The sequence below is a fragment of the Schistocerca americana genome, chromosome 7 (assembly GCF_021461395.2).
Source record: "Schistocerca americana isolate TAMUIC-IGC-003095 chromosome 7, iqSchAmer2.1, whole genome shotgun sequence".
Lineage (NCBI taxonomy): Eukaryota > Metazoa > Arthropoda > Insecta > Orthoptera > Acrididae > Schistocerca > Schistocerca americana.
In genome coordinates, this window is record NC_060125.1 from 310,668,995 (window position 1) to 310,689,146 (window position 20,152).

General features: G+C 39.9%; 1 protein-coding gene across 3 annotated transcripts in view; it reads right to left on the reverse strand.

Moving 5' to 3' along the window:
• LOC124622090 (mast/stem cell growth factor receptor kita-like) overlaps positions 1-20,152 on the reverse strand; it is a 299,069-nt gene that overhangs the window by 233,394 nt on the left and 45,523 nt on the right. For all 3 annotated transcript variants that reach the window (XM_047147668.1, XM_047147669.1, XM_047147667.1), the window contains exon 3: positions 3,516-3,651. In XM_047147668.1, the coding sequence (XP_047003624.1) occupies positions 3,516-3,651 (136 nt within the window). The remainder of the gene's footprint in view (positions 1-3,515; positions 3,652-20,152) is intronic.

A 20,152-nucleotide genomic window follows, 5' to 3' on the forward strand; every position in this document is an offset into this window, starting at 1 on the left:
TAATAAATATGTAAAACTGCCATGTCTGCCTGTTTGAACATGCTTCTCCAAAACTACTAGATGAATTATCATGAGTTTTTGCACATAACTCTACTATAGCATGGGGCACCATACAGGCTTTATTTCAGAAGAATCAAATCACAGAATATAATACTGTGATTTAAATTTTATCTAAAGCTGCCATATCTGTCTGTTGATCGTGCTTATCTCCAAACTACCACATGAATTTTCATGGGGTTTTCACAGGTAACTTGAGCATAGCTTGGAGCACTATAGAGGCTTTAATTCATCAAAATTGGATTATGGAAAAAAACATCATAACTGAAAATTTTATCCATACTGATATTATAAATGTGAAAGTAGCTCTGTTTGTTAAATTTTCATGACTAATCTGCTGAAACAATTTAAGTGAAATTCGGTAAGGAAGTAGCTTTAACCCTGAGGAAGAACACAGCTGCTTTAGAAAGTGTATAATACAAGATACTGTTTCATTTGAAGAATATTACATGAATTAGGAAAAAACATTTGATCTTGAAAAAGCTATTTAATCTTTAACTTTTGATTTTTATCATATTTTTGTATGTTATGTGATTTGAAGAAATGAACACTGTGATGTGGTTTGAAGAAATGAACACAATTCTTACACAATCTTCAATGTTTTTACTCCATACTTCTATGCAATTTGTTGCATAATGTACATGTTCTGTAACGTATAGCTACTTCAATAGCCCTGTATCATCGGCTACGTATGTTGCATGACGATGTCATGATTTATACCAACCAGAGATGTTAATTGTATTCTGTGGTGTAGTGGCGCATGTGCATGGTGATAAGTGAATCACAGCTATCAAGCAGCTATAATGCCAGCCACCATGGACACTGTGTTTTGCTTATGTTCTTGTGGTTTTCTATGTGTTGTTTATTCCTTGGAGAGTGAATTTTTTGTATGTTCACTGTTTTTAGTTCTGTTCTCTTACTGCTTACTATCAACCAGTAATTAGCTTCTTCTGACTCATGAGTATTTTTGCATTTTGGAACAATTTCATTATTGTGTTCCAAACCAGCTATTCATTGCCTGTAACAGTCTGTTGTATAACCTAGTTAAATAATCACAGTTATTCACCAACAAAGGATTCTTAATCCAGTGTAATCTCTCCCTTCAGAAGAAAAAGTTATTCAAAAGTCAATTCTTTTGAAGATATGTGAAAGAATAGACACCCACAGAATCAAAGATGTGAAATATATTATGTAAATTGAAGGTGGAGGGGGGGGAGGGGGGGGGGGGGGAAGGAAAGGTGACTGTTGATGTCAGTTGCAGCAGGACTTTATGTGGAATCATTAGCAACAAGTGGAAATGTGTGCTGGACCAGGATCTGAGCCCAGGATCTCCTGCTTACTAAGCAGTTGCACTAACTACTGCATCATCCAGACACAATGTCTATCAAAACTGTGTCGATTATCTTGGAATGCCTCCCAGCCAACCCACATTCCCATATGACTCACATTCCTGTACTAAGATAGTCCACTCAATTACAATAAACACTGTGTCCGGATGGTGCATTGGTTAAATGCCTAGTAAGCAGAAGATCCTGGATTTACATTCTGGTCTGGAAACCATTTTCACTCATCACCGCTGATTCTGCATGAAGTCCTGATGCAGATGATATCAATACTTCATTACCTTTCCCTTTCTTTCTCTCTCCTCCACCTTCAATTTACCTGTATGTATCACAGCTGCAGATACCATGTGCAGTCTGTTTTTTCAGACATGTCCAAAAGAACAACATTACGCATTCATATAAATGTAACACTTACCAGGCCAAAAGTTAGAGGCAGTACCCCAGTGAAATGGACTGACAAGATGTGCTTCACTTTCGATGCCATGAAGCAAAACATGGCAAACGCAGCACTCCTCATGCACCCAAAACTTGATAATCTCTTGGTGCTAGTGGTGGACGCGAGCCAAACAGCTACTGGTGCTACATTGCAACAATGTCACATGGTTCGTGGCAACTGCTTACATGCTCCTCGTGTGGATTGTCACTGTCACAAGAGAAGTGGAATACCTACGACCTGAACTCCTGGCTGTGTATGAGCCAGTGCCTACTTCCAGCCACAGATAGAAACAAGAGAAATCACAATCCACACAGATCATGAACTGTTAAACTATACCTTCAAATGAAACAGCAACAACTGCTCAACTCAATAATACAATCACCTTGTACTTACTATGGACATTAAATACATTTATGGCATTAACAATGTAGTGGCTGACTGTCTCTTGCATGTCAGCAGTGTATCGAGGCCTACAGATTTTTTGAAACTCACAAAGACTCAACAGGAGGACCAAGAGCTCCAGACTTTTCATCAAGAATGCTACTTCAGCTGAACGCAACAGCATGATGCACAGGTGTGTGCTCTTACCTGTGCCCCTCTGAACACAGTGCTCAGTAGCGATGCTGCACCTGCTGATGCATTCTGCATCGCGACAGCTTGGAAGGGGAGATTGGAGTGCAGATCACAAGCTATGCTTACCTGAACAGGCAGACACAGGAGAGTAGCTGATGTTATTGCACCTACAGTACCTTTCTTACTCACCATTGCTCATCATAACAAAAATACTGATACACAAGCACAGCTATGACTAACAGATAGTTTATTATATATGTCATTATTTTGGCTTTAAACAAAAAGAGAGATATTTAAGAGATTCAAAAGAGAGAACAAAAAGTAATCAGGAAATTTAAAATCCAAATTATACTGAAGAAGGAATGTACAGACAACGAGCAAACAAAGAAACTGAAAAGTATGCCAGCATATATTCAGATATGAAAAAATTCAGCCTAAATTTCTATAGACATTCTAAAAGAATGGAACAAATAAGATTTACCAGGCAGGTTGTAGAATACTATGAAACTCAAAGCAACAAAAAATTGTAAAAATAAAATGGATGGGTGCAGCAAAAGAAGATCCAATGACTGCATGAATAACACAACATAGTGTACCACACAGGAAAATATTTAGGCAAAGAATTCGTGATTGGATGGTTGGGCCAGGCAGAAATATCCAAGAAGATGGGTACACCTTGTTCTGACAAGTGGAAAAAACCGCATTCCAAGAGAATGACAGTCTTACAGACGCATAGGAGAGCTAAAACAAATTCTGAAAGTGTATCACACTGTACATTGCATAGTCCAGTAGGGCTCCAACATGAATAATTATAATAATATATCATTATTAAAGTTGTAACAAATATAAGTGACAAATAAGTCAGGCCTACTGTAAATCACTGATGTTTTTTAAATATTATTAATGCAGTCTAAAATGAAAGAAGTGAACAGTGAATGAGAGAGTCATGGCACAATTTACTAAAAAAATATTTACTTAGCCTTCAATCTAAGTCACAATATGGCTTGTTAACTCAATACCGTTGGCATATTGTAGCACGTGCACTGCCATGCATTGCATAATAGTTTGTACAAAATTTATGACCAATAAGTATTTAGTATCATTACCTTTCACATAAATATATACTTGATTTTTTATTTTATTGTAGTTATTTTCTGTGTAGCATATGTAATACCCAACATCTAGATAATTAGCTTGATATCTCTTCAGAATTGTCTTGTGGTGCTCATTGGTTACATTCACCTGAAACAAAAGTGCCTTGCTTCAATTAAAAGTAACAAAGTAAGTGATTAAGTGATGACATCAATGGAATATCAGCCTCCAAATTGCACTGTCATACTTTTGCCTCCAGTAATTCCCTCCCCCTATAATGATTCACAGTGTAGCAGACATTAAACCTACCTATTACCGTAAATAGTTTCCAAATTAAAATAGCATAATTTTGTCTTTGACAAGTCTGAGGATATTTCTAAATATATAATACATGTTTCAAAGACTTGTAGCTAGAAACAGGCTTTTGGAACAGGAGTCATAATTCAGAAATTACAATTTCATTCCTACAAGAACAAATGTAAAATTATGTATTCAAACTCAGGTAAATACAAATTTTTTACTGATATTTGAACATTTTACATGCAACTGATATCATTTAACAAAACAACTAGGCAAATATGTGTAAGTACAATAAATTTCAAGTTGGAATATCAACAATACACAAAAATAAAGATAGACGTAAACAATCAGGGGCGATTCTAGAAGTTGGTCAAGGAGGGTGGGGGGGTGGGGGGGCTAATAGGGGGAGAGGGGGGGGGGATTGGGGGAATGGAATATTGCTTAACAAAAGTAGAGTTGGGGTCCTTCACTGACAAATTGTTAAAATTTGGTTTTGCTTAAAGTAGTTTTTGGTAACTGTTTTGATGTTCAGTGTAAAAAAATGTGTATTAATAAATAATAAGACGCCCATTTTAAATTATATTATATTTATTGGTTGAGAAAGTAAGCTATTTGAGGATCTTATTCCTTTGTTAAAATGTGTTTGAAATACATTGCAAGCTATATTGCTACATAATTATTAAAAATTATTGAATCTGTTGGAGTAATATATTCACTGATTTCTGAAGTAATTTTATCCAGTGTAATATGATACTCCATTGGGGGACAGGGGGGGGGGGGCTATAGCCCCCTTAACCCCCCCACTTGCCACTGCCCCTGTAAACAATGGAAAATCCAGAATGGAATATAACAATATTACAAAAAGGAAAGTTGCTACTCAGCATATAGCGGACAGGCACAACGACAAGACTGTCACAAATTAAGCATTTGGCCAGTAAGGCCTTCAACAAAAATAGATGACACACATAAACACAACTCACACACACGGCTACAGTCTTAGGCACCTGAAACCACACTGTGAGCAGCAGCACTAGTGGATGACGGGGGATGTCACTGGGTGGGGGTAAGGAGGAGACTGGGGCAGGGAGGGGGAGGGATAGAAGGGTAGGGGTGGCAGACAGTCAAGTGCTGCAGGTTAGACAGAGGGCAGGCATGAGGTGGGGAGGGGGGGAGGATGGTACCGAAAGAGGAGAGAAGTGAAAAGACTGGGTGCGATGGTGGAATGAGGGCTGTGTAGTGCTGGACAGGGAACAGAGAAAGGATTGGATGGGTGAGGACAGTGACTAATGAAGGTTGATGTCAGGAGGGCTATGGGAAAGGAGGATATATTGCAGGGGAAGTTCCCACCTGCGCAATTCCGAACAGCTGGTGTTGGTTGAAGGATTCATTTGGCACAGGCTGTGAAGCAGTCATTGAAATGAAGGATGTCATGTTCGGCAGTGTGATCAGCAAAATGTTTGGCAGAGTGACCAGCAAAAGGGTGGTTCACTTGTTTCTTGGCTACAGTTTGTCAGTGGCCATTCAGGCAGATAGACCAATTGTTGGTTGTCATGCCCCCTTAGAATGCAGCACAGTGGTTGCAGCTTACCTTGTAGACCACATGACTGGTTTCACAGGTAACCATACCTCCGATGGGATAGGTGATGTTTGTGACCGGGCTGGAGTAGATTGTGGTGGGAAGATGTACAAGACAGGTCTTGCATCTAGGTCTATTATATGGGTATGAGCCATGAGGTAAGGGGTTGGGAGCAGAGGTTGTGTAGGGCAGACAAGTATATTGTGTAGGTTCAGTGGATGGCAGAATACCATTGTGGGAGGGATGGTTAGGTTACTGGGGAGGATATTTCTCATCTCAGGGCACAATGAAAGGTAGCCAAAAACCTGGTGGAGAATGTTATTCAGTTGTGCCAGTCCTGGTGTAACTCCCTCTCATGTGAAAGGTAAATTGTTATAATTTTACTGAGATGTGATTATTTGCGAGAGGAGTCACTATTTCAACCTGAACCCAGTTATCATATGGAGATCTGTGTTGAAAAGTTCCTTTCAGGATCAAAAAGTAATCTTGATGAACTGCTTTTATAATTATAATAATAATAATAATAATAATAATAATTATTATTATTATTATTATTATTATTATTATTATTCATTTAATTACTGCCTTGATTGAATTATTATTGCTATTACTGTTTCAAGGAATTAGTTCTTTAGTATTCAGTCTCTCTAAGAAAAGAGTTTAGGTCTTTAAAATGAATAAATAACCAAACAGATCTCAGAAGACAACATTCATGTTCAGGGGATTGTGCATGGTAGACTAGAGATCTGCTGTTATTTGTTATTTATTGAGCATCCATTTTATATCATATACAATGATATAGGAGTTGTCATGTTACATTATATGAGTTTGTAATTATACAGTAAATTAATAACAAAGGCCTACGGTGGTAAAACATATATAAATATATATCTCGTGCAGCATATAGTAGAGAATAACAAAACAAACAATAATTAATTATTTATAGTGCATACTATTTTCATACATTTGCTGCATGATGACTGTATGCTGTACTCGATGTCTCTGCCAGTCATTGAACTGCGTGCTGAATCAGCAGGAATTGTAGTCTACGTTAACTACGGTCCAATTCTCCTTTCTATGGAAGACAGTTCATCGAAGTGGATTTGTTTAAAAGTCTTTAAATTAATGACTGTGTAGAGTTTGGAGGTTCAAGCTTCCACAGTCCAAAAAAATGTCTCATAGGCATGCACAAATATTTGAAAATGTGAAACCATAAGACGGAGAATAATTTACACAATACACAACTTGTTTACGCGGCCGAGAAATTGATTTATTGGCTTATTATTCTTGCATAAAATCAGAAAATACCTTTCAATTAAAGATGCAATAATGCCTTCTCTCTTAAGCCATAATACATTTGTCCATACTTATTAAGATCAGAAGCTGGACTATATCTTTTTACAACAGTTACATCAAAAAAAGCTCTCTTTGTTCAAGGGATAGAGAGAGCATCAGTGATAATGCTGTTTTCTCACAGTTAGTTGCGTGCAAGTATGCTTCAAATAATATCTTTTTCAGCCACATATCTTTTACTATCACATGACATGATCACTACACTGGGTGGTACAGAGTTACGAGGGGAATGCTTCTCTGCGGCCAGATGGTCAGACTTCGCAAGGTGGGAGGAGACTGGAAAGTCTGGTCACAAACATCACTTATCCCATCAAAGACAGGGCTACCTGTGAAACCAGTAGTGACCTCCAGGCTAAGCTGCTACCACTGTGCTGCATTCTATGTGGTCAACCAACAAGCTGTTTGTCTGCATGAATGGGCACTGACAAACTGTGGCCAAAAAACAAGTGTACCACCCTGTTGCTGAGCATGCTGCCAAACATGACAGCCTTCACTACAATGACTGCTTCACAACCTGTGCCCCATGGATCTTTCCCACCAATACCAGCTTTTCTGAATTGCGCAGGTGGGAAGTTTCCCTGCAATCCATCCTATGTTCCCGAAGCCCTCCTGGCCTCAATCTTCGTTAATCACTGTCATCACCCATCCAACCCCTTCCCTGTTCCCTTTCCAGCACTACACAGCTCTCATTCCACCATCGCAGCCAGTCTTTTTACTTCTCTCCTATTCTGCTACCCCGTCCCCTTCTCGCGCCTTGCCCGCCTTCTGTCTAACCTGCAGCACTTCACTGTCCGCCACCCATACCCTACTAGCCCTCCCCCTCCCATCCCAGCCTTCTCCTTACCCCCACCCAGTCCTGCTTGCTTGCAGTGTGGTTTCAGTTACCTGAGACTGCAGTCATGTGTGTGAGTTGCATTTGTGTGTGTGTGTGTGTGTGTGTGTGTGTATGTGTGTGTGTGTGTCATCTAATTATGGCCGAAAGCTTAATTTGTGAGAATCTTTTTGTTGTGCCTATCTGCGACTCAGAATCTCCACTGTATGGTGAGTACCAACTTCCTTTTCATAAAAAATATAGACTGCTAGTCACCGTAAAGATGACATATTGAATTGCTGAAGGACACAACAGTCTCCTTTTCTGAAAAAAGGTTTGGTCAAAACCTAAATGCGTAACAGTCTTTTTGTTGTACCTGTCTGCAACTCGGTGCCTGTCTTTATGGTGCATAGCTATCTATCTCTTTCATTACATTGTTTGAAGTACAAGAAAGTAAGATAACATAAATACACTGCATGATTAGGTAAATGACAATAACAATGATTGGAAACAATGGAAAATCCAGGATGAATAATAGCAATATGGAAAGTATACACTGATATTCACCACATAGAGGTAGTGTTGAGTCACAGACAGACGGAATGAAAAAGAATACTAGACAATTCAGTTAACACACTAAGCCCTTCATCAGACACAGAAAACTCTCACACATTCACACAAGCATAACTCACACACACATGTCTACTGTTGCCCCTGGGTGCTAAGGCCTTACTGCAGTTGCAGCTGCATCTGAGGTAAGCAGCACTCTTTATGGAGTTGGTAACTGGGTCGCCAAAGACGTGTGGTGTAGGGAGGGGAGAGATAGTGGGATAAAAGTTGTCATTGATGCTGGTGCTGCCTTTGGGAGTATGCAGAGACGTAGAGACGTAGTGGGGACAGGTCTGCTTATTTCAGCACTTGGAGGCTGTGGGGAAGGAGTGGGGGAAGAAGGGGGGGTGAGAAAATGGGAAAGCACCATGTAGGTGTGTTGGTGGGATAGAGGCATATGTAGGACTGCAGTGGGAGCAGGGACTAGGACAGGCAAGTGGAGGACAGTGTCTGATATGCAGCGGGATACGAATGCATCCCCCCTTTTCTTTCCCTCCTATTAGAGTTGCCAAGCAGTGTCCTGCAATGACATATAGAAAATATTATGAAAGATGTAAGTTGCCAACTGCAGCTGTAACACAAACCTTTGCTAGTCCCTGTCCTCCATCTGCCTATCCCCTTCTCTGCTCTCACTCCAGCACTACACACAACTTCTGCCATACCATCACACCTACATAGTCCTTTCCCCTTCACTTTAATTCTCCTCTCCCTTTTCACACACACTCCCCCCCCCCCCCCCCCCCCCTAAAATTGCTGCTTCCCTTAGAAGCAGGTTACTCCTTGCCACCTCTATGTGGTGACGGGGTGGGGGCTGGCATGAGGTTGTTGTTAATAACAATAAATTATTAGCTGATAAAAGCACTTACAAGACAAATGCAGTGCATTATTAGTTGGATGATAAAGCCAATAAATATTGAAATACATCTCAATAAGTAGGCTTACACAACAGTAATAAAATTTATATACTGCATGAATTACAGTTGTATAACAAAGTTTCTTTTTTATTTATATTTCTTTTGCACAAAAAGCATAGGTCATTTGTCACACATTCTTCAAATTCTTCAACATTGTAAAATCTTTACTTTTCATCTATTTTGTAATGCTGGTTTCAAATGTATGTATTGGTGCTATGTAGGTCCTATCTGGCTATTTATTGGAGGAGACACGACCAAGACTTTTGTCACTGTTATGAGTCTCTGTGAGCATTGCATACGGAATATTAATTTTTGCCCACATCTCATGTTATGCTCATACGTTGATCTGCTTATATCATACTTACTTAGGTTTTCTATGAGACAGTCAAGGCAATTATTGATGTACAGGCCATATACTGGCACTATAAAGTTATTTGAGATAATCTTTAAATGATTCATATGGCCTAAGACTTATGATTCACATGCTGGCTTTGTTTTGCCACTCAAACACTAATTTCAAGCCCAAATAATTACCCCATATTAGTATTCCATAGCTCAGGTGACAGTGTAACAATGCAAAATATGAGCTTTACTGTCATAGCTCCTCTGTTCATATGACAGAAAGATTACACATGCTAGCCAGTTACATAAGTTTCCCATATGGGTACCCCAACTGAGTTTTTGGTTTATGTGAAATTTTAAAAATGTGGCTATTTTATTGCCATGGCATTCAGACTGAATACACTGAGATGACAAAAGTCACAGATTAGTGATAAGCACATATACAGATGGTGGCAATATTGTGTATAAAAGGGCAGTGAATTGGGGGAGCTGTCATCTGTATTCAGTTGATTCATTTCAAAAGGTTTCCAACTTGATTACAGCCACGTGACAGGAATTAACAGACTCTGAATGTGGATTGGTAGTTAGAGAAAGATGCATGGGACACTCCATTTTGGAAATTGGAAAGGAATTCAATATTCTGAGATCCACAGCGTCATGACTGTGACAAGAATGCCAAATTTCAGGCCTTACCTCTCACCATGGACAACAGACAATGACCAGAAGCAGTGGCTTTTGTATAGGGTTGTCAGTGCTAACAGATAATCAACACTTTGAGAGAATATCCATTAAGACAGTGTGGTAAAATTTCGCATTAATGGCCAATGGGAGCAGATGACCGACGCTAGTGCCTTTGCTAAAAGCACGACATCACCTGAAGCACCTCTCCTGGACTTGTGACCACATCAGTTGCATTCTAAATGACTGGAAAACTGTGGCCTGTTTAGATAAGCCCCAATTTCAGTTGGTAGGAGCTGACAGTAGCGTTCAAATGTGGCGCATACCCCACAAAGCCATGGACCCAAGTGACAACAAGGCACTATGCATGCTGGTGGTGGCCCCATAATGGTGTGAGCTGTGTTTAAAAGAAATGGACTGGGTCCACTGGTCAAACTGATCGATCATTGACTGGAAATGGTTATGTTCATCTATTTGGAGACCATTAGCAGCCATTCAGGGCTTCATTTTCCCAAACAACAATGGAATTTTTATGGACGACAATACACCATGTCATTGGGCCACAATTGTTCATGTTTGGTTTGAAGGAAATTCTGGACAATTCAAGCAAATGATCTGGCCACCCAAATTACACAACATTAATCCCATCGAACATTTATGGGACATAATCAAGAGGTCAGTTCGTAAACAAAATCCTGCACTGGCAGCACTTTCACAATTATGGAAGGCTATAGAGGCAGCATGGCTCAATATTTCTGCAGAGGACTTCCAAAGACTTGTTGAGCCCATGCCACATTGAGTCACTGGACTGCAATGAGCAAAAGGAGATTCAACACATTATTAGGAGGTATCCCATGATTTTTGTCACCTCATCTGCATCTACATTTATACTATGCAAACCAACATGAGGTGCATGGGAGAGGGTACATCTCACTTTCTCATTTATTAGGGTTTCTTCTCATTACATTAATGTGTATAGTGTCTTCGGTTCAACTGTCATTTTTCTGTAGGACAGAAGTTATGCAACAAATAGCACAGAGGAATTGATGAAACTGTTGTTCAATGAACTCTAAGGTGTTAACTGATGAACCCACTGACACAGAAGCCATACAATGTTCCTGCATTATGATCAGGTATTTTGATAAAGGCTCAGACTGAATAATGAGCATGTTTTGGCAGCTGAGCAGTATTTCTGCACCTGGACAGAATGAGAGAGCTGAGGAAGTTGTTGTGAGTAAAATTTTGTTTCGTTGTACAATCAATTACCTACTACAGTGTAAAACTATTGGTTTTGCAGCTGATTGGTACAATGTCATGATGGGGTCAAAAACTTCTTTAATGACTTATTTTAATGATATCTACCCAGGTACAGGGATGATACAATGTGTATGCAAATCATTTAATCTATAAGTCTGTAAAGCATAAAATTTCTCTGACAACATTGTTAAGGTCTGGCACACAACATTTAAGTCTATTTTAGTACTAGTGCAGAAAGACAGAAAAAATTACACAAATTTCAATCATTTTTAAGCTGTCTAATTACAAAATCCATCTAAGGTAGTATGATTAGTGTCACAGGCAATGTAACAAGAACTGTCAAACAGTGGTAAGCTTTAAAATTATACTTTGATCTAAGGCATATAGAGGAAAAGAAATCTGTACTTCTTCAAGCTGTCCATTAGAAAATCTCTTACTTTTTTCTAATGTAGATATTACTCAAAGACATAGTTATTAATCAGCTCTGATAACTCAACTGTGTCAGAAAATGTCAGCTTCATAAAGGTCTACTGTTTTACCATGTGGACAGAATGTACATAAAGAAAAGTAACCTATCTGCTATTGCTGTGAGTTAAAGTGATAAATTTACTACATATACAACAACATATTTAGGTATGTAAGAGGTCAGAACAGTTACGGACCCAGTACCTACCAAACAGAAAGTGATCCTGAAGGACTTCCATACTTAGATGTAGACATTTTACATAGCCTAAATATCTTGTTCTGAGTAGAAGTATTATAACTTTGATGGCACATCACTACATTACTTTCTCTCCTTGTGCCTCACAACAACGCCTGATATGCAGAGGTATACAAATGCATCCCCCTCTCCCCCCCTTTCTTTCTCTCCTGTCACAGTTGCCAAGTAGTGTCTTGCAATGATATACAGAAAACAAGATGAAAAATGTGTAAGTTACCTCTTTCAGCTCTAACACAAGAACTTAAAAACACAATAATGCAGTATATTTCGGAGACAAAAAAACGTTCAGGAATGAGAAAGATGTACTATTTTAAAAACTTTCCAGAGCTTGCTCTTTGTGCATTAAGTCTAACACACTTGAGTGGCGACATTGAGCACATGACCAGTGAAATTAATTTCATAAAAGTGAAGCACAGATATAGACTACATACAGCCATGATAAACATGTGTGTGTGTGTGTGTGTGTGTGTGTGTGTGTGTGTGTGTGTGTGTGCGCACATGCTAGCATCCCAGTCCGTAATGAGGTAACATGTGACAGCTTTATTCCAATCATGTAAATGCTAAGCAGCATGATGAAAGATGTTCCATGCTGTATTATGTGCTGCTACATGATACCAATACAAGATAACTGCATTCTTTCTCACCAATGTGAAGTATTAGTCTCTAGACACTACATCTACATACAAATTTCTTCTCCAAGCATCAGCAAGGCGAAACTCATGTAAAATATATGTAAATACATAAGCTTCTGGAGCCAGTGGCTCCTCCTGGCAGAAGGATTGAAGGAAAAGGAAGAGGGATGAGGGAAAATGGCTGGTGGGATTTAGAAAATTTGGAGAGTTATGGAAAAACCACCCAGAACACAAGTAATCATTCACTTTCCTATACCACTCACAAATGGAGCGAGGGATGACTGTCTATAGGCCTCTGTATGAGCCCTGGTTTCTTATCTTGTCTTCGTGATCCATACGCAATATGTACATTTGTGGCAGTAGCACTGTTTTGCAGTCTGTCGCAAATGCTGGTTCATTAAACCTTCTCGCTAGTGTTTTCTGGAAAGAACATCTTCTGCCATTCTGGGAGGCCCAGTTGAGTTCACATAGCATTTCTGTAATACACACATGTTGATCTAACATACCAGTAACCAGTAATAAGTATAGAACCTTGCCTCTGAATTGCTTCAATGACTTTCTTTAATGTGGGCTGGTGGGAATCCCAAACACTCAAGCTTTACCCAAGAATGGGTCACACAGACATTCTGTGAATGTTGTCCTTCATACACACATCAAAACAGTTTTGCATCACCTTGGTTCCAAGAGTTCCAGAACCTGTACAGAAAATTGGAATAGAAATCAACATAACATCATCTCCGCCTTTTTATTACTCATGAAAAACACACATTGCATGTTGTACCACCATACAGCAAGACCTTCAGAGGTGGTGGTCCAGATTGCTGTACACACTGGTACCACTAATACTCAGTAGCACATCGCCTTGCATTGATGCATACCAATATTTGTCATGTCATAGTATGTACAAGTTCATCAAGGTACTGTGGTCCAGATTGTCCCACTCCACAATGGTGATTCGGCGTAGATCCCTTAGAGAGGTTGGTGGGTCACGTCGTCCATAAACAGCCCTTTTCAATCTAACCCAGACATTTTCGACAGGGTTCATGTCTGGAGAACATGCTGGCCACTCTAGTCGAGCAGTATTTTATCCTTAAGGAAGTCATTCACAAGATGTGCATGATGGGGGTGGAATTGGTGTCCATGAAGACGAATGCCCCGCCAATATGCTGTCGATATGGTTGCACTATTGGTCGGCGGATGGCATTCTTGTATCAAACAGCTGTTATGGCACCTTCCATGACCACCAGCAGCGTACATCAATCCAACATAATGCCACCCCAAAACAGCAGGGAACCTCCACCTCGCTGCACTCGCTGGATAGTGTGTTTAAGGCGTTCAGTCTGATAAGGTTGCTTCCAAACACGTCTCTGACAATTATTTGGTTGAAGGCATATGGGACACTCATCAGTGAAGAGATTGTGATGCCAACATTCTGAAAATTACCTCGAGCAATTAAACAGAGAACCGACTCGTGGAGATAACATCTTGGACCTATTGATAACAAACAGACCCGAGCTTTTCGACTCTGTAAGCACAGAACAGGGAATCAGTGATCATAAGGCCGTTGCAGCATCCCTCAATATGGAAGTAAATAGGATTATAAAAAAAGGGAGGAAGGTTTATCTGTTTAGCAAGAGTAATAGGAGGCAGATTTCAGACTACCTAACAGATCAAAACAAAAATTTCTGTTCCAACACTGACAATGTTGAGTGTTCATGGAAAAAGTTCAAGACAATCGTAAAATGCGTTTTAGACAGGTACGTGCCGAGTAAAACTGTGAGGGATGGGAAAAACCCACCGTGGTTCAACAACAAAGTTACCGTGGTTCAACAACAAAGTTAGAAAACTACTACGAAAGCAAAGAGAGCTTCACTGCAAGTTTAAACACAGCCAAAACCTCTCAGACAAACAGAAGCTAATCGATGTCAAAGTTAGTGTAAGAAGGGCTATGCGTGAAGCGTTCAGTGAATTCAAAAGTAAAATACTTTGTACTGACTTGACAGAAAATCCTAGGAAGTTCTGGTCTTACATTAAATCAGTAAGTGGATCGAAACAGCATATCCAGACACTCTGGGATGATGATGGCATTGAAACAGACAATGGCACACGTAAAGCTGAAATACTAAACACCGTTTTCCAAAGCTGTTTCACAGAGGAAGACTGCACTGCAGTTCCTTCTCTAAATCACCGCATGAACGAAAAAATAGCTGACATCAAAATAAGTGTCCAAGGAATAGAAAAGCAACTGAAGTCACTCAACAGAGGAAAGTCCCCTGGACCTGATGGGATACCAATTTGATTCTACACAGAGTACACGAAAGAACTTGCCCCCCTTCTAACAGCCGTGTACCGCAAGTCTTTAGAGGAATGAAAGGTTCCAAATGATTGGAAAAGAGCACAGGTAGTCCCAGTTTTCAAGAAGGGTCATCGAGCAGATGTGCAAAACTATAGGCCTATATCTCTGACATCGATCTGATGTACAGGTAGTCCCAGTTTTCAAGAAGGGTCGTCGAGCAAATGTGCAAAACTATAGGCCTATATCTCTGACATCAATCTGTTGTAGAATTTTAGAACATGTTTTTTGTTCTTGTATCATGTCATTTCTGGAAACCCAGAATCTACTCTGTCAGAATCAACATGGATTCCAGAAACAGCGATCGTGTGAGACCCAACTCACTTTATTTCTTCATGAGACCCAGAAAATATTAGATACAGGCTCCCAGGTAGATGTCATTTTCCTTGACTTCCGGAAGGTGTTCGATACAGTTCCGCACTGTCGCCTGATAAACAAAGCTAGAGTTTATGGAATATCAGACCAGCTGTGTGGCTGGATTGAAGAGTTTTTAGCAAATAGAACACAGTATGTTGTTCTCAATGGAGAGACGTCTATGTTAAAGTAACCTCTGGCATGCCACAGGGGAGTGTTATGGGACCATTTCTTTTCACGATATATATAAATGACCTAGTAGATAGTGTTGGAAGTTCCATGCGGCTTTTCATGGATGATGCTGTAGTATACAGAGAAGTTGCAGCATTAGAAAATTGCAGCAAAATGCAGGAAGATCTGCAGTGGATAGGCACTTGGTGCAGGGAGTGGCAACTGACCCTTAACATAGACAAATGTAATGTATTGCGAATACATAGAAAGAAGAATCCTTTATTGTATGATTATATGATAGCAGAACAAACACTGGTAGCAGTTACTTCTGTAAAATATCTGGGAGTATGAGTACGGAATGATTTGAAGTGGAATGATCATGTAAAATTAATTGTTGGTAAGGCGGGTGCCAGGTTGAGATTCATTGGGAGAGTCCTTAAAAATGTAGTCCATCAACAAAGGAGGTGGCTTGCACAACACTCATTCGACCTATACTTGAGTACTGCTCATCAGTGTGCGATCTGTACCAGGTCAGGTTGACGGAGGAGATAGAGAAGATCCAAAGAAGAGCGGAACGTTTCGTCACAGGGTTATTTGGTAAGCGTGATAGCATTACGGAGATGTTTAGCAAACTCAAGTGGCAGACTCTGCAAGAGAGGCGCTCTGCATCGCGGTGTAGCTTGCTGTCCAGGTTCTGAGAGGGTACGTTTCTGGAAGAGGTATTGAATATATTGCTTCCCCCTACTTATACCTCCCTAGGAGATCACGAATGTAAAATTAGAGAGATTCGAGCATGCGTTGAGGCTTTCCCGCAGTCGTTCTTCCCGCGAACTATACGCGACTGGAACAGGAAAGGGAGGTAATGACAGTGGCACATAAACTGTCCTCCGCCACACACCATTGGGTGGCTTGCGGAGTATAAATGTAGATGTAGATGTTGTTGGGCCCTTCTGTACCATGCTGCATGGTGTTCTGGTTGCAAAGTTGGACCTCGCCATGGACATCTAAAGAAAAGTTGCGCATCTTGCAGCCTATTGCACACAATTTGAGTAGTAACACGACATCCTGTGGCTGCACGAAAAGCATTATTCAAAATGGTGGCCTTGCTGTCAGTGTTCCTCTGAGTCATAATCCATAGGTAGAGGTCATCCACTGCAGTAGTAGCCCTTGGGCAGCCTGAGTGAGGCATGTCATCGACAGTTCCTGTCTCCCTGTATCTCCTCCATGTCCGAACAACATCACTTTGGTTCACTCCGAGACGCCTGGACACTTCCATTGTTGAGAGCCCTTCCTGCCACAAAGTAACAATGTGGATGCGATCGAACTGCAGTATTGACCATCTAGGCATGGCTGCACTACAGACAACACGAGCTGTATACCTCCTCCCTGGTGGAATGACTGGAACTGATTGGCTGTCGGATCCCCTCTGTCTAATAGGTGCTGCTCATGCATGGTTGTTTACATCGTTGGGTGGGTTTAGTCAAAGGGGGACTGTGTCTGTGATACAATACCCACAATCAACATCTATCTTCAGGAGTTCTGGGATCCGAGGTGATACGAATTTTTTTTTTTTTTTTTTTATGTGTGTATATAGCTACATATTCTTAAATTTGTCTCAGTAACAAAAGTTGACCACTCGTCCTCCATAAAACTGACCTCATGAGTTTGTTCCATTTTATATTGCTTAGAAACATTATACCTAGATACCGGGTGTCCAGGAAGTAAGGATTAATTTGAATTTTGTGACATTTTCTCATACGATGGTTAGCAGCTGTGGTTTTTTCATGTTTGTTATCTGTGATCCTTCCCATCAGTAGCCTGACAGCTTTTATGTTGTGAACGTTTTTTTAATGTTTATTTTTGTCATGGGGCAGATGACAATTAAGCAGCATATCCAAGTGATATAAAGTTGTTGCAAAACCAGTGAAAGTCTCACAGCAACCATTTGTGAATTGCGTGTGACACTCGGATGTAATGCTGCTCCAACCGAATCATCCATTTGGAAGTTGATCCAGAAGTTTGAGACCACCAGTTTTGTTTCAAAAGTTAAGAAAACATTGCTGTTCAAACACAATGTCATGAATGACAAAGTGGCCGTAAGCCCCAGAAAATCAGTTCACCGATGAGCTCAACAACTGAATTTATCACCAAGTTCACTGTATGATATCTTTTCAAAAGATCCAAAAATGCATGTGTACAAGGTTCAACTTACACAAGAGCTGAAGCCTGCAGACTATGGAAAGAGACATCAATTTGCTCAATGGGTCTCGGTTTGACAGGCGGAGAACAAGAACTTCACAAAAAGAACAATTTTCTCAGGTGAGGTGCACTTCCACATCAGTGGGTACATCAATAATCAGAACTGCAGAATTTGGGGTACCAAAAACCTGTGAGTGACTGTGGGAGATGAGACGCATCCTCAACACATGACTGTGTAGTGTGAGTTCTGGGCAGGGGAGTGATCAACCCGTACTTTTTTAAAAATGAGGGAGCTGCCATCTATTTGGTCAGCAACTGTTACCAAAACATGCTTTGTGATTAGTTTTTACCCTCTTATTGTGAAAATGATGATTTTTGTTTTCAACAATATGGTTCCCCACACATCACACATCCTGTGAAATGATAGTTCTACTGAATGACAAGTTCCCTCAAAAAATTATCTCTTCACGTGGCAGCCAGGAATGGCCTACCAGATCAAGCAACCTTACGCCTTGTGACTTTTTTCTGCAGGGATTTGTGAAATCAAAAGTGTACATGAACAAACCACAAACAATACACCAACTGAAGGAAGAAATTAAAAGAGTTATTAATGGTGCCCCATCAGGTGTTTGTGAACGCATCATCGAGAACTTCAATTAATGCAATGCTCACAGCCACATGGCCTCGGGTATTCATATAGAGGAAATAATTTTTCATACATAAATGGGAGAAGTTATTTAATGTAAAAAATACATTTTCAATACATTTCGTATTTTCTATAGCACTTTGATATTCATACCTACCTCCTGGACACTCTGTACTTAACTGAGGTGACTGTGTCAAGCAGCACACTGTTAATGCTGCATTTAAGTATCACAGGACTGTTTTTCCTACTCTCTTACATTAACTTATATTTTCCACATTTGGAGTAATCTGCCTTTCGTTACACCAAATAGAAATTCTACAGTCACAGATTGCTGCTCACCCTATCTGTCAATTCATTCATGTGTATGGAGAACAAGAGCAGTCCTATCAAACTTTTCTTGGGCACTCCTAACTTTTATCTCTGATGAACACTCATTGTTGAGGACAATTTAATAGGTTCTATTACTCAGAAAGTCTTACAGTTTTGATAACTGAACTGAGGTAAGTAAAAATAATAACACCACTGTACGCATAATGAATCACTAGTAGACACTATGTTTTGTTGTTCTAGACTTAATGGCACATCACATCATGGTCATTATCCCTGAATTTTTAATCTTTGTTCCACGCATTTTTACTGGTCATTCTACAGAGTGTCCCACATAAAACTGCTATACCTCATGCCCCAGATTCAAGTAACAATGAACTAACTAAAAAGAATAGATACTAGTAATGTTAAAAAACATGTAGTTACATGTCTATAGGAAATGTTGGAAGTAGTGGCCATGAGCTCCCAGGCATCACTGATTTCGTGTGATGATGTACCCTGCAACATGCTGTAATTCTGCAGGCATGGTATTTTTAATTTCTCTAGTAATGTTCCATTTAAGATTGTCTACTGCACTAGGATTCTCAGCATTCAATTTGCTGTTTAGTGTACCCCATAAATTAAAATCACATTATGATAAATCTGGTGACTTTGAGGGCCAGAGGTCTCCACTGACTAGTCTGTCTTCAGGAAACACATTGGTGAAGTGGGCCATATTTTGGATGGAAGTGCAAGCAGTTGCTCCATCTTATTGGAGCACTGCAGATAGCTTCTCTGCATCTGTTAACTGTGTGAATATACATTCATAGTTCTCTAGATATCTAGCATGGTTTAAGGTGTAATTAAAAAATATGGGGCCAATAAACTAGCTTTGCAGATGACGAAGAAATTGAAGAAATGTATGATGAGATAAAAGAAATTATTCAGGTAGTGAAGGGAGACGAAAATTTAATAGTCATGGGTGACTGGAATTTGACAGTAGGAAGAGGGAGGGAAGGAAACATAGTAGGTGAATATGGATTGGGGCGCAGAAATGAAAGAGGAAGCCTTCTGTTAGAATTTTGCACACAGCATAACTTAATCATAGCTAACACTTGGTTCGAGAATCATAAAAGAAGGTTGTATACATGGAAGAATTCTGGAGATATTAAAAGGTATCAGATAGATTATATAATGGTAAGACAGAGATTTAGGAACCAGGTCTTAAATTGTAGGACATTTCCAGGGGCAGATGTGGACTCTGACCACAATCTATTGGTTATGAACTGTAGATTAAAACTGAAGAAATTGCAAAAAGGTGGGAATTTAAGGAGATGGGACCTGGATAAACTGACTAAACCAGAGGTTGTACAGAGTTTCAGAGACAGCATAAGGGAACAATTGACAAGAATGGGGGAAAGAAATACAG